General features: G+C 33.0%; 2 protein-coding genes across 13 annotated transcripts in view; one reads left to right on the top strand and one right to left on the bottom strand.

Moving 5' to 3' along the window:
* ptprh (protein tyrosine phosphatase receptor type H) overlaps positions 1 to 3,694 on the bottom strand; it is a 38,439-nt gene extending 34,745 nt beyond the window's left edge. Inside the window, exon 1 of one of the 2 annotated variants that reach the window (XM_017354021.4) lies at positions 3,189 to 3,694. In XM_017354021.4, coding sequence (XP_017209510.2) covers positions 3,189 to 3,236 — 48 coding nt within the window. In that variant the 5' untranslated portion in view covers positions 3,237 to 3,694. The remainder of the gene's footprint in view (positions 1 to 3,188) is intronic. The other variant, XM_073941426.1, reaches the window with a different exon arrangement.
* Positions 3,695 to 8,256: 4,562 nt separating this feature from the next.
* The window catches only part of rpgrip1 (RPGR interacting protein 1), a 29,581-nt gene continuing 22,485 nt past the window's right edge, over positions 8,257 to 15,352 (top strand). For 3 of the 11 annotated variants that reach the window (XM_073941422.1, XM_009297280.5, XM_073941419.1), the window contains exons 1-6: positions 8,415 to 8,815; positions 10,715 to 10,846; positions 10,931 to 10,987; positions 12,331 to 12,448; positions 12,675 to 12,874; positions 14,517 to 14,622. In XM_073941422.1, the coding sequence (XP_073797523.1) occupies positions 10,762 to 10,846; positions 10,931 to 10,987; positions 12,331 to 12,448; positions 12,675 to 12,874; positions 14,517 to 14,622 (566 nt within the window). In that variant the 5' untranslated portion in view covers positions 8,415 to 8,815; positions 10,715 to 10,761. Of the gene's footprint in view, positions 8,816 to 10,714; positions 10,847 to 10,930; positions 10,988 to 12,330; positions 12,449 to 12,674; positions 12,875 to 14,516; positions 14,635 to 15,352 lie in introns of all 11 variants that reach the window. The other 8 variants (XM_073941421.1, XM_068217153.2, XM_073941423.1 and 5 more) reach the window with 6 other exon arrangements.

Here is a 15,352-nt window from a genome sequence, read left to right as displayed (position 1 = left end):
CACAGTTATTTGCATATTGGTCTTAATCGACTGGCACATATTTTTGACTTTAATACATATTGTAATTGTAAATGTTGAGTTTCTAATGTATTTTTACAGTGAGAATCATACAGTACTCATCTCCCAGCACACACAGTGGCAAGAAATGTTCTCACCATCTTTGAGACTGATACACTGAATCCACATGTTGTCTGTGGGTTTTAAGTGATTCAGATGTTGAATGAATTTTTAAAACCTGACCAATGTTCTACTGGCTCTCATTCTGCTACATTGCAATCAACACCACAATACTATTTTTATATGACATCAAAAATCACTCACTAGATCAGTGAATGTTTTAGTTGACAAAGACATAAAATCTAATTGATTCTAGTTTCTTGCCATTGCACACAGGGCAATCTAAGACAAGCTACCATTAAACGGCAGAGATCCCAAGTAAAACAACTCTTAGGTTTTTGAGGTTTGCTAAAAAATGGGCCTTTTCAAAAAGATCTGTGTGTTTATCTGTTCAAGTGTGGTTAGATGTAAAAAGGATTTAAATAGAATTAAAGAGAAAAATGTAACTACACCAGCCTTTGCCCCACCTTTGAGCAAAGTATTTCCTTATTTTGCAACGCCTCCATTTTTTTCTTATCTAACTAATATAATTCACTTCTGTCTTTTTAATTGCCCCTCACATCCCCTATTGAGATTATTTTAACAACACTGACTGCATCAAGGTTCTGTTAATTTCAGAAATAAAGCAGGTTCTCCCAAATTTTCAATTCATTTCAAAATTGTTAAAACCACTTAAAATCAAAACTTTTTCGAAAATCAACTTTTATAAAGCTGTTTACACAGAACTGTGTTTAGGTATAGAGTGTCCACAGTCATATTGGAGTGATATAAAGACAATAAGTCTAATTAAAAAAAATTCCTGATGTTAAAATTATAATTTAAGTGACGTAGCGTAGGAGTGTGGTTTTCCCCACCCACCAATATTGACTGACAGGTGTTTATTAGCATGGCTTCATAGTAACATGTTTGGTAACACTTTATTTTGATGGTCCATTTGAGTATTAGTAGACTGTCTGCTCAATATCTGTTGATACTGCTCCTTCAACAGACATCTAACTAATTTTATAGAAAACTTTGCAAGTACATGTCAACTTACACTAACTCTAACCCCAACCTAACAGTTATAATCTAATGAGAATTAGTTTGCATGTACAGTAGATGCAATGTAACTTAAATTCAACAAACAGACCATCAAATTAAAATGTGACCACACTTATAAACATGTCCACAAAACAGGATTTGCAAAGAAACTAGGATTAAAAGATCTGTTCCAACTCTCTGTGATCAGCTGCACCTTAAGAGTTTTACAAGTTTAAAACATTTTAAAACAGGGCATGTTTGTAATAAACAAAAGACAGAAACATTGCCATGTTCATAACCAATTAAATCACAAAAGCCACATAATGTCATTACAACTGTATACGAGGATGCTTCAAACACACAACAGTCCAAATTTGTGGCACCTTAATGCTGATTTATTATATACAGTAGCATAATGGATGTAGCAGAGGAATGCTGCTGAATTGGGACACAAGCCCCTATGATACTTATACCATGTATTAGTCTGGTTTTAGCCTATTTCCCTTGTAATTGTCAAAAACATCTTGTTTATGATTTTCTTATACCTCCATTAGTTCTTATTTCTGGCTCTTTTTCAAATTAAGCAGTTTCATATTTACTTATATGTTTATATACCACACACAAAAAACACAATTAGATTAAAGCAAAATTGATCTCATAAATCCTCTTTAGTTTTTTCATTGACCACAGATTGTTAAGCCCTTGTATAATGTTTATTGCGTGTTATGTTATTGATAAGATATCCAAATCTTTAAAGCTCTAATAATCTGTATATACAACAACAACAACATCAAAATACCTTTTATAGGTATATAAAATAATTGAGTACACACCATTTTGAAAATGAATATTTTTATCAATTTATCAGTGAATATAGGCAATGTATTTTGATTTAATTAAACAAAACTGATTTATAAAACAGATATATTCATTAAAATAATATTTTAGTCATCAAACATATTAAAAAATTAAATATAGCAAAATATTGCAAAAATAAATTACAACCTGCTTCTCTTGATTTTTCCATTTTTATTTGTATTTAATATTTTTCTATGACAAATAAATGTGGGTGTACTAGTTTTTTGGACCATTATCGTAAGTTATTTTCAGTGTTGGGGAGGTTACTTTGGAAATGTAATAGATTACAGATTACAAATTACCCTCTTTAAAATGTAATGTTTCAAGTACTTTATAAAAGTAAAGTAATCTACTACATTTGATTACTTTTTGATTACTTTTAAGTATCTAATGGATATTTTCCACCTAAATCATTTTCAAGCATTTATACCTAGGACATGTTCCCCCTGGGATTTACGCCCGTGGTAGCACCGCAAATCAAAAGCATCAAAATAGCACCGCTATAATAAACAGCCTTAGCAGAAGGCAACATGCATATCAAAAACCGGCAAAGCAACAGACTAATATTATTCAGCATATCCCAAATTTTTAAAGAAAATTTGTAGATGTAACCCATTTGTAATCATTAACATTTCACAAGTAACTGCAATTTAATTACACGTTTTTTCTCAGTAACTGTAACAAATTATTTTGTAATAATTATTTTGTTATTTTGTAAAACTGTTATTTTGTATTTATGTAATGCCGTTACATGTAACTAGTTACTCCCCAACACTGGTTGTTTTGTAAGATAAGCTCCAGATTTGGCTTCAGTACTGACTAATTAAATGTATAGGCACAAATATAATATTGTATAGCTTCCTATTAAATTATTAATTTAAAAGATAGATTTTTGAGGGCTGTACTTATATATGCTGAGCACTTTATATACAGTATATATAATTTACTTGCTTTACAAGAAGAATTACACTTGACTCTTTGGTTTCTCTTTGTATTCAGTCTTTATAAACAGAGCTTTTCTTTACATTCACTTTTTCAAGCTCCATTTAGTATCGATCACAGGTGTTTTTGTCCTGAAAATGAAACCTCTTTGTCATGCCTGTCTAAAGGTTTTACAACCTGACCCCCAAATCAGGACACTCTCCGTTAACACCAACCACAAATAACAGCTGTATAGAGTAAGAGTGACTTACCGATACAGAAAGCACACACAGCAATGCAAAAGCCAAAACCAGTTCCATGATCAAGCCAGTATGTGTCCAGAGTAAACAGCACTTTTGTCACACTGCAATGTCCTATTTAACGCCTGCATTCAAAAAACTGTCTTTAATCGAAACAACCTGTCATGTTGGCATTACAGTGTTTCCAGCTGATATTTTTAACCTGTTTAAACTCTCAGTTTCTGGTGTTTATCAGTCTCTGTTCCCTTTCTTCTGACTGATGATGACCTGCTTTATTGCCAATTCTCCTTTCTCCCATGACGGGAAGGCAATGTACATCAACCTTTGTCCTGCCTTGAAGCAAAGTTCTTCCTTATTTTCAAACTCCTCCCTTTTATTGTTTCCTATAACCATACCTTGCTTCTTTTTCTTGTTTTAAATGCCCCTCTCATCCCTCAATACTTTATTCAGGACAGCCTCTTTCATATTATCTCTCTTGTTTTGGGACGTCCTTACTTGCAGAAGTGACCCAAAATAAATGCATTTTAAAAGCTGACTTGTGATCATTTTGTCTGAATGTTTTATTTTTTTGCTTTAATGGTGTACAACTAATGGGTCTACGAATTAACAAAAGCATCAAGAGTCCTTTTCAAAGATTGAACTCTGACAAACAACTCTTTTATTAGTGCCTTTATTGTGGTTATAACAGATAATAATACAGACTTTATATAAATAGCCGAGTTGGGTGTGTCTCGATATCTCTAATACCTGATTGTGGTCATCATGTTATGGAAGTTTTGGGAAGAGCACAAAGATCGTTTCTCAGCAAGAATAAAAATGTGTTGTTTTCTTTTTCAGTCTTTTATATGAATGACAATGAATGTAAATGCTCTTACCGGCCACTTTTTTAGGTACACCTGTCCAACTGCTTGTTAACACTAGTTTCTATTCAGCCAATCACATGGCAGCAACTCAATGCGTTTAGGCATGTAGACATGGTCAAGACCAGGGGTTCCCAAACTTTTACCCCACAACCTTCAAAATTGCAGTGACTCGCGACCCCCAATATCCTTCAAGGTAGTTAGAAATATAGAAACCTTGCATGTATTGGCGCGCACACTCCAATAGCCCAATTCTATTTTTCTTAAAAAATATATATATAAATTTATGTGAGTGCTGTAAATGGGCCAAGTTTAACCTGGTGCCATAAAACCAATCTGCTGCAGTCTTTAATATTATGTAATAACTTCAGAGGTCGCAATCCAATAGAACTAGTAACTATACGCTACTTTAGTAACTATATAGTATAAAGGGTCACACTTTACAGTAAGGTTCATTAGTTAATGTTAATTAATGCATTTACTTACATGAACAAACAATGAACAATACATTTACTACAGTATTGATTCCTGTTAATAAGCATTAGTTAATGAAAATACAGTTGTTCAATGTTAGTTCATTAACTAATGTTAACAAGCATGGACTTGTATGTTAATAATGCATTAGTAAATGTTCAATAATGATTAATTAATTAAGTGTTGTTCATGATTAGTTCATGTTAGTAAATGCATTAACTAATGAACCTTATTGTAAAGTGTTACCATATAAAGTAACCATAAACATATTTTTTCTTTTCAGTAGGTTATGAATAAAATATGGTAATTCTGGAAATCACCAGGCGACCCCCCTTCATTGTCCCGTGACTCCTCGGGGGGTCCCAACCCCCACTTTGAGAACCATTAGAGAAGACGATCTGCTGTAGTTCAAACCGAGCATCACAATGGGGAAGAGAGGTGATTTTAAACGTGACATGGTTGTCGGTACCAGACGAGCTGGTCTGAGTATTACAGAAACTGCTGATCTACTGGGATGTTCACGCACAGCCATTTCTTAGGTTTACAGAGAATGCTCCAAAATACAGAAAATATTCAGTGAGCAGCAGTTCTGTGGGCTTCAATTTCCACAGGCTCACCAACAGTGGACAACAGAAGATTGGTTGCCTGGTTTAGTCTCGATTTCTGAAGGGTTAGAATTTGGCGTCAACAACATGTAAGCTTTAGTCCATCCTGCCTTCTATCAACAGTTCTGGCTGCTGGTGGTGTAATGGTGTGGGGGATATTTTCTTGGCACACTTTGAGCCCATTAGTACCAATTGAGCATTGTGTCAAAACCACAGCCTACCTGAGTATTGTTGCTGACCATGTCATCAGTTCTCTGTACTCAAATGGCCTCCACAGACACCAGAACTCAATCCAATGGAGCACGTTTGGGATGTAGTGGAACGGGAGATTCCCATCATGGATAAAATCCGACAAATCTGCAGCAACAGTGTGATGCTATCATGTCAATACGAAACAAAACCTCTGAGGAACATTTCCAGTACCTTGTTGAATCTATGCCACAAAGAATTAAGGCAGTTCTGAAGTCAAAAAGTCCAACCCAGTACTAGTAATGTGTACCTAATAAAGTGGCCGGTGAGTGTAGAGGAGGAAATGAACTGTGGAGGGTTTAGTTTACTTTTAATTATCTGCCAAGGCAAAAGTAGCACCGTCAGCACTTAAACTGTTTACACTCTCTTTTTTTCTGTCATGTTTTAGTTGTTTTAGATGCCACTGAATTTTGTTTCCTAAACTGTGAATGTGAAAGTAATAGGTAACTGTATAAAGTGATACGTGGCTGGATGCAAGTTATATTATAATCTTTATAATTATACAATTACAGTCATAAACAAAACCCTGACACTGATAAGACATTTTAACAATGATTTCTTATATTTCAGTAACACTTCACAATAAAGTTAAATTAGCTAATGTTAGTTAATGTATTTACTAAAAAAATGAACCAACAATAAACAATACATTCATTACGGTTTTTATTCATGTTTGTTAATGTTAGTTCATCAAAAATAAAGTTGTTCCTTGTTAGTTCACTCAAAGTTCATTAACTAATGTTGATAAGCATGAATTTGGATAATGTATTGTTAAACCGATTCATAAATGCTGTCCTGTTCAGTGCGGCACGGTGGCCTCACATGCATGAAGGTCGCTGGTTCGAGTCCCGGCTGGGTCAGTTGGCATTTCTGTGTGGAGTTTGCATGGTCTCCTTGTGTTTATGGGGGTTTCCTTCGGATGCTCAAGGTTCATGCAGACATGTGCTATAGGTGAATTGAATAAACTGGCCTTATATGAGTGCATGTGTGAATGAGAGAGTGCATGGGTGTTTCCCAGTACTGGGTTGCAGCTAGTACCGCTGTGTAAAACATATGCCGGATTAGTTTATATAGTTAGTGGTTTATTTTCAAAAGGCGACCTCTGAAATAGAGACTAAGTCGAATTAATCAAAGTATTGTTATTATTAACCTTGTTAGTAAACCTTATTTTCAAATGTGACATATATATGCTCTATATGTTTCTGCTATTAATATAACCCCAAGCATTTTGCATGAATTCAGACACATTTATTTTTCAAATATTGCATTTTTCTAAACGGGTTCTTCCACTTACAATCCAAACCTGTCTTGTCCGCTTCATCTGAGCTGCTATCATCATCAGCACTGCATTTGTTTTGTCAACCAGAACTTTCCACGAATATGGAGTACAAATTGGTGTCTTGTTTTTTTGTTTACAAAAATAAAGGAGTACACAAATCACTTTTTCTTTGAAGAGATATTAAAAACAAAACAATTATCCACGCTTTAAAAAACTACATTTTTTTTAAAAACATGCACTAGAATTATTAATATTATTATTAATGTTGTTGATATTGATTACAATGCTATTATTATTAATATTACTATAATACATTTTTTTAGATATTAAAAACATGTGCCTTTATCTTTTGACTTATAACGTATTAAGGTATCCTGTGAATTTAATAGTGTAAGCAAACACACATAAGTAAACACTGCTCATTATAGGCCTAAAAAAACCAACAAACAAAATCTGCTTGTTTGGAAACGAAATCTGGCGTCACAAGTTTTTGTATATTTACTTATAAACAGCCTCCAAAGTAAGACATTGATGGTTATGTTTACATCGTTACACTATAGAACCTGGCCACCGACATTCAGTCGATTAATGACTTGTTGGAAACCAAAATCCTGTTGCCTATATGGAGTCAGTTTATATAATTATCTATTAAATTTTGGTGCTTATTTTCTTTTGCTATTTTTTAAGTGAAAAGTCAAACTGGTTATTGTATAAATCATAACATGCAGATAGTATAAATGCGACTAGTAGTTATTGCTAAACCTGCTAATTGTACATGTACAACCTAATTTTTTTAAATAGCATATAACGTACAAGCACCTCACGTGTTTGTGAATAGTTTTTGCACTACTTAGCTTGTCCACAAGATGTCAGTGCTGAACTAGGTTGTTGTTAGTTTTACAGTCAGAAACAAAATCTGCATCTCCAAAAAGTTGGTCAGCATTAGGAAACATGAAGTACAACATGCCTGTACACGGCTGCATTGACCTTAGAACTCAGACAACAATGAGGAGCAACACCAGCAGATGACTTGGCACCTTGAATCATCACAGACTGTGGAAACTTTACACTAGACATTAAGCAAAGTAGATTATGTGCCTTTTCTCTCTTTCCCAGACTGATTTCCAAAATAAATTGCAAAATTTACTTTTATCAGAGAACAGAACTTTGAAGCACTCAGCAGCAGTCCAGTCTTTAGCCCAGGAGAGATGCTTCTGATGCTGTCTGTTGTTCAAGAGTGGCTTGACACAAGGAATGTGGCAGCTGAAACCCATGTCTTGCATACATCTGTGCAGTGGTTTTTGTAGCACTGACTCCAGCTGCAGTCCACTCTTTGTGAATCTCACTCACATTTTTTGAATGGGTTTTGTTTCACAATTTACACTTGTACACTTGTACATCTTTTCTTACCCTTAACCTAACTATTAATAGCCTATGCTGAACAGCCAGCCACTTTTGCAAAGACCTTTTGGGTCTTGCCCAATTTGTGCAAGGTGTAAGTGGTCGTCTTTTGGACAACTGTCAAATCAGCTCTTCCATATGATTGTTCCACATAAAAAAATGTGGAAAAAGTGAAGCGCTATGAATGCACACACACACACACACACACACACACACACACACACACACACACACACACACACACACACACACACACACACTAAAGCTTCCTTTCATCCTAATCTGATTTTCTCCATTGACCTCCTGTTGATGTCTTTACTACAAGCACAACAGCCAATCAGATTATTTGTTACTATAACTACAGCCAATCACATCAGACGTGATTTTTCCAGCCATATGCTGCTCATATCAGTCATTTTAAACTTTTTGCTTGATTTTTTTTGTTCTTGGAGAAAATTTCAATACTTGCATATGGATTTGTAACTGATACAGGCAGGAACACAAGAGTGGAGGAGGAGCAGAAAGAGATTAAGCAGATTAAAGCTGGATTGATGAAGCAGCGTCTTTCCAAGAACGAGAGAAACTAATCATCGAATCATAAACAAATGTTCATGTTGCTGATGACGAGCTGAATATTAGAAAGACAGCAGTGTATAAGAAAGGCATGATGGCTGAACAGACCTGCTGAACAGAAATGACAGAGAAACACAGAGATGGATTAACACTCAATGCTAAAGCTCAATGCTTTGCACAAGACACACTGTTGCACAGGTATGTGACTTTATAGTTTATTCTGTCACACTTTACTACAAGGTTTCTTTTGTTAATGTATTTACAAATATGAACTAATAATGCACAGTACTTTTACAGCATTTATTATAGTTCAATATTTACTAATGCATTATTCTTTCTTGTTAACACCAATTAATGCATGAACAAAACAATAAACAACTTAATTACCATTAACTTACATTAAATAAATATTAATAAATATTGTAATAAATGTGTTGTTCATTGTTCATATTAGTAAATGCATAAACTAATACAGTCTTATTGTAAAGTCTAACCGTTCATTCTTATGTATGCAGTGTCATGCATGTCACTGTTTCCATCTGCATTAGCATCACTGAAATAGTTTTTTAGCAGATAATGTTTTCCGTTATTAAAGGACATCACCATATGTAAACTTTGCCTTCAGTTGAAATGTGACATTAATTTTTACAAGTATCTGATTGTAGAAGTATTTGATGCAATCTGACAATTATTATGAGGTCATGAAAACTGTATAATTTGTGTGTTTTTAAACAGTTTTAGATAGATGATGACATATTTAACCCTTATGTGACCTTATTGTTGTTGTTTCTGCCTTTTTTAATGGTAACTGTATAGGTTAGTGTATTTTTATTGTAATTGTAATTGTTTACTCTCATTTTCCTTAAATAAATCTATTTGAAACTTTTTTTTTTTGTATTTGTTAAAATGTTAAAATGGCTTTTAAAAAAAAGACATTCTCCAGAAGAAAAAAATATTATTAGACATACTGTGAAAATTTCCTCGCTTTGTTAAACATCATTTGAAAAATATTTGAAAAAGAAAAAAAAATTGGCGAGCTAATAATTCTGACTTCAATTATATATATATATATATATATATATATATATATATATATATATATATATATATATATATATATATATATATATATATATATATATATATATATACATACATATACATATATGTATATGTATATATATATATATATATATATATATATATACATACATATACATATATATATATATATATATATATATATATATATATATATATATATATATATATATATATATATACATACATACATATACATATATGTATATGTATATATATATATATATATATATATATATATATATATATATATATATATATATATATATATATATATATATACATACATATACATATATATATATATATATATATATATATATATATATATATATATATATATATATATATATATATATATATATATATACATATACATATATATATACATATACATATATATATATATATATACATATACATATATATATATATACATATACATATATATATATATACATATATATATATATATATATATATATATATATATATATATATATATATATATATATATATATATATATATATATATACATAATTAATATACATAATTAATCTTTGCATAATAAATATTTGTTAACAAAATTATTTTAATCTAGTTAAGCCTTTAAAACACACTTTAAGCTGAATATTAGTATTTTGCAAATTAACTAGTAAAATATTATGACATTATTTTGTGTATTTTTATGTATTATGAAGTAATTACAAATCAGTTTTTGGAACTGCAATGTTTAAAATTCATATCAAACTCTCCTCAATTAATGGCACTTGAGAATTATTTGAAGAAGAATAAAAAATTAACAGGAGGGCTAAAAAAAGTATTGGAAGATCATGGGTTGGCTTCAAATTTGAATTATTATATTTTACATTTTATTTTTTTAATTTACTCTTAAAGATACTCTTAATTTATTTAAAAAATAAATTGTTTATTCATTATCTGTGTGATGAAAAATACCATAAAATTGTCATACTCTCTATTGACATTACTTTCAGAATCCCTTGCTTTATACAGGCAGTGATTAGGTGGAGCTGTTGTCATAATGTCACTTGCAGTGGATGAGACAGCAGGTGATCTCCCGGTGAGGGATGTGGGCTTGAGAGCTGGACTGATAACTCTTCTCGCAGGTGTGTGTGTAGAACTGACAGGGTTAGTTTCATTCAAATACGTTGTTGAATGAAGGGATCAGTTGAAGATATGCTTTATTTCAGACACAGATCATGACACCAGAAGCTGGAGAAGACAACCACAGGTGCTCAAGATAAAAGGTAAAGATGTCCTGATTGTAAACAATTAATAAGCCAGATAATTTCTTATTATAAATAAGCAGTCCAATGCAAATTTATTAGTCCTTGTGTGAAATTAATTGATAATTTTTTTTTCATAATTTCAGCAATCACAAGTAATTTTGTAAGATAGTAATATTCACCCTAAAATGTGATTAAAAATGATTAACTAGGTTAATTATGCAAGTCAATGGACATTATTGGTTTGTTCTGTAGCCAAACTAAAATAAACTGTTAGAAGTTGGTGGTAACAACATGGGTTGGATACAAAGTTGCAGGATTATTTAAGAATCCTCAGACAGGCAAGGTCAGCATGGGAGCATCCAGGAAATCCAGAGAATGGTCAATATCACAGGCGACTATAAGGCACGTAGTGAAACAATGTAAACAAAGAAACAAGAGTCAACAACACAGAAGGGAAAACAAGTATGATGCTTAGAATGCTCACTACAGGGTAACAAGACTTAGCCCAGAGGTGTGTGTGTGGTGAGTGTTTGTATAGTCTATGTAATTAGTCTTTATGAGCTTCAGCTGTGTGTAATCGGGGGGTTGATCTGGAACTGGTGTGTAAGTGAGGTGCATAACGGGATATATAGTTCAATGCGGTGGCAGATGTGTAGTTGGGTGAATGATATAGGCTGTTTCTCAATACACTTTCTTCAGAGATCTCGCGTCCTTGTGTAACATCATCATTGACTGCCAAAGTTCAGTTGTAAAACTCACGTCCGCAAGAATGGAGGACTCGTGAAAGTTCCCGGATGTGTTCTTGATATTGAAGATGCGTCAATACAGACTTAAGTGCAAAACTTGCTTAAGAAGTCCTTGTGGCTGATTTTAAAAAGAGCAGGTGGAAAGCATAGTGTTTTAAACCAGTTAAATATTAAAGTTTAGAGTTATAACTTATTTATTCTAAAAATAAAGCGGTTTCCCTAAATGAAATGGTGAAAGTAAACATTCACCATGAAATCTTGATAAATACATAGACACATTAAGGGTGTTTATTTGCTAAAATTCGTACTAAAATTTGTTTTGTATTGAGAAATTGAGAAATAGCCAGAGTGTTCTCTAGTGATCTGCAAAGGCGACTAATTTGATCTGGTACATACTGGTTACAAAGGTACCAGTGCTATAATGGCACCGGGTTTCGGTACCCAACCCTACATTTAAGGCAACATGTTTACTCACTTTTTATTAAAAAAGTAACTAATAGATTTTTACAGTGTATATATTCTTATACTGTATATCACAAATGTCATTTTTTCTGCCCAATTTTTAGAAAACTTATACAATATTACTGTTTTATAAGTCTCTCTGTATTTATACAGATCGTCAGCGATTATTCAGAGTACCACGCGAGCAGCTGGAGGACCAGTGTCACCGACTACAGGAGGAAAACACACTTCTCAAACAACACAGCCGCACACAAGAGCAAAAACTACGCAGGTAACACACACCAACTTAAAAATATATTTTGTCACTAATTTTAATGACAGTTCCTCAGCGTGAGCAAACAATCCTGTGGATTCATGTAACCTGGATGTTGTCATGTTTAAACCTAATTGCCACTTGTTTTATTATTATTATTATTATTATTATTATTATTATTATTATTATTATTATTATTGGTTTGTTTAACAAATCCTCAAGTACCTTTGTCTTGGCTGTTTAGGTTGTCAACTAAACTGCTGCGGTTAAAGCATGGATCATCAGCTTCTGGTCGGGACGGAGAGCTGGAGGACACCATTGAAGAGCTAGAGGCTCGTGTAGCGACCCTAGAGAGTCAGAAGGGGGCGCTACAGAGTAAACTTAATTTAGCCAAGCAACACATCCTAGATCTGGGAGTCAGAACACATATCAGGCCACGAACAGGTGAGGAGTCACTTACCAAAAAAAGATAGATTTAATATGAAATCACTATGTATTGTTTTAGGTATGGTAGGCTTGTTAATAAAAATAATTGAAATTAAATAACATTTTTATTTCATATTATTTATATTATTATTCATATGTTCTGGAAAGTGATATTATTGTCATTGTAAGACCATTTATATCACTGAACAGCATAATAATGCAAGTAGGGATAAAGACTGTCAAGGGATAAATCTTTTCGATTCTTGAGTTTATTAAGATTCTGTAACATTATGTGGGAATGTGCCATTTTGGACTGTGACTTTTAAGGAGGTGTACTCCAGCTTTGAAACAGAGATGATTTGTGACCCTTAGATTTTCAAAATGGTGGGTTTTTCTTTCACATATAAAAAAAATAAATAGAATGTTAAATGAAAAGATTATGTTTCAAGAAGATATTTTGTAAATTACATGCTGTGAATATATCAAAACAACATGGGTCTGGGACCTACTTCATATCTATCAAGCAATGAAAATCACAGATATTTAAAGAAACCACATCTTAAACGTTGCAATTTTGTGACGGAAAGATAGTTCATCATAAGCCCTTGGGCTGGTAGGCTGAAATAGAAAAGTCTGTTTGCATATACCCCATTTAGACAACTTTAAAGATGATTTTTCCCCCCCTCTTTTTTTTTTTTCAAATTCCAGACTTTCAGACATTTTTGACAAATATTGCCCTATAATAAACCAAACATCAATTGAAAGCTTATTTATTCAACTGCCCAAAAACGAACACTTTTAACTCTGGTCCAGTGTCAAATTTGGACAACTTGTTCCAAACAGTCGTTCTTTCTAATTTAGTTCCCTGAGCTCGCTGACATTTTAACAGAAGTTGACAGAGGTTGCTCACTCGGCTAATTAAATTATTTGTATTAATAGTAGTATCATTATTAGATATTTAATTCATTTTTATGTAAAAACAATGAGCGATTTTGAGCTCACAAAAATAGCAGTGTGCGCAGAAATTCACAAAAATTCACTGATTATTTCGTTCTCCATTGTGTCTGTTTATTTACTTATGTAAATGAGTGTAAATATACATTATTGTGTGTAAAGAATATTACTGAATAATGTTCAAATGTTCATATAATTTATTTACAATACATTTTGTAAAGTAATATGTTACTGTATGTATTTTCAAATTGGATTTGATTTGTAAAGTTTAAGTAAATCTTAAATAAAACTTTCATGTTTAAGTTTTTTTGTTACTATGCTTTCCAAATCATTCCACATAAATCCACAGATTTTAGTCCACTAAACAGTATTGCGGTTATGTTCATCTATTGCAGGGGTGTCAAACTCAATTCCTGGAGGGCCACAGCCCTGCACAGTCTAGTTCCAACCCTGCTCCAACACACTTACCTGTAGGTTTCAAACAAGCCTGAAGGACTCAATTAGTTTGATCAGGTTTGTTTAATTAGGGTTGGAACGAAAGTGTGCAGGGCTGCGGCCCTCCAGGAATTGAGTTTGACATCCCTGATCTATTGTGTGATAAGTTGATATGTTGATTATTGCAATAGGCCTACACTTGATAGATTTGTAATACTGGTGTATTTTTGGACATGCACCTTGGACATTTATTTATTTTTTTATCTTTCAGGGCGAGGTGTAGACGGTGATGGAGGGGTCAGACGAGCTGCCCAAACTGCTCCTGCCCGCTGTGGCATCAGTTCCCTGGACGACACCAGAGGAGAGATGGACCGATTGTAAGTTGACCTGTGGATGTGTGCTTTAAGATACTATGGATGGTAGATTGAAAAAACTACACCCATAAGTCTAAAGGAATAGATATGATATGAAATTATTTGATATGAATGCAATAATGCTATATTATTTTAACAATAACCAAAGAACTGCATTTCTGTTTTTGTGGTTAATTGTCAGTTGTTTAAAGTAATGCTAAGGATATTGGTCAACATGCATCATCATAATTATAAATCCCAGCAGACACAGGATGTCAACATGATGTCAGATTGATCCAGATTGAACATCACAGGGATGTTGCACTTTTGTTTGCAATTAAAAATTGAGTTGACGTCAGAACCCAACATCAGGCCAATATCATTGCCCAATGTCTAACCTAAAATCAACCAAATATCAACGTTTAATGATGTTACAGCTATCACTTTGACATCTATCAGATGTTGGATTTTGGTTGTCATACCTGACGAATAAATGTCAGTATTTGACATCAATATGACGTTGGCTCGACGTTGGATTTTGGTCACTTTCCAACACAACCTAAAATGCCAACGTCATCTGACGTCATTATTAGGCATAAAAATAATGATGTACTTACACGCTGACTAGACATTGAATTTTGGTCAACTGACTTCACAACCCTAATATAACCTAATATGAACGTCTTATGACATTGTGTGCCTGCTGGGATCATGAGTAAAAAAAAAGCTAAGAATGTTTCTATTTATTGCCCTG

The sequence above is a fragment of the Danio rerio genome, chromosome 24, assembly GCF_049306965.1.
Source record: "Danio rerio strain Tuebingen ecotype United States chromosome 24, GRCz12tu, whole genome shotgun sequence".
Classification (NCBI taxonomy): domain Eukaryota; kingdom Metazoa; phylum Chordata; class Actinopteri; order Cypriniformes; family Danionidae; genus Danio; species Danio rerio.
Note: the sequence above shows the minus strand (reverse complement) of the source record. Positions and strands in the feature narration are given on the sequence as shown.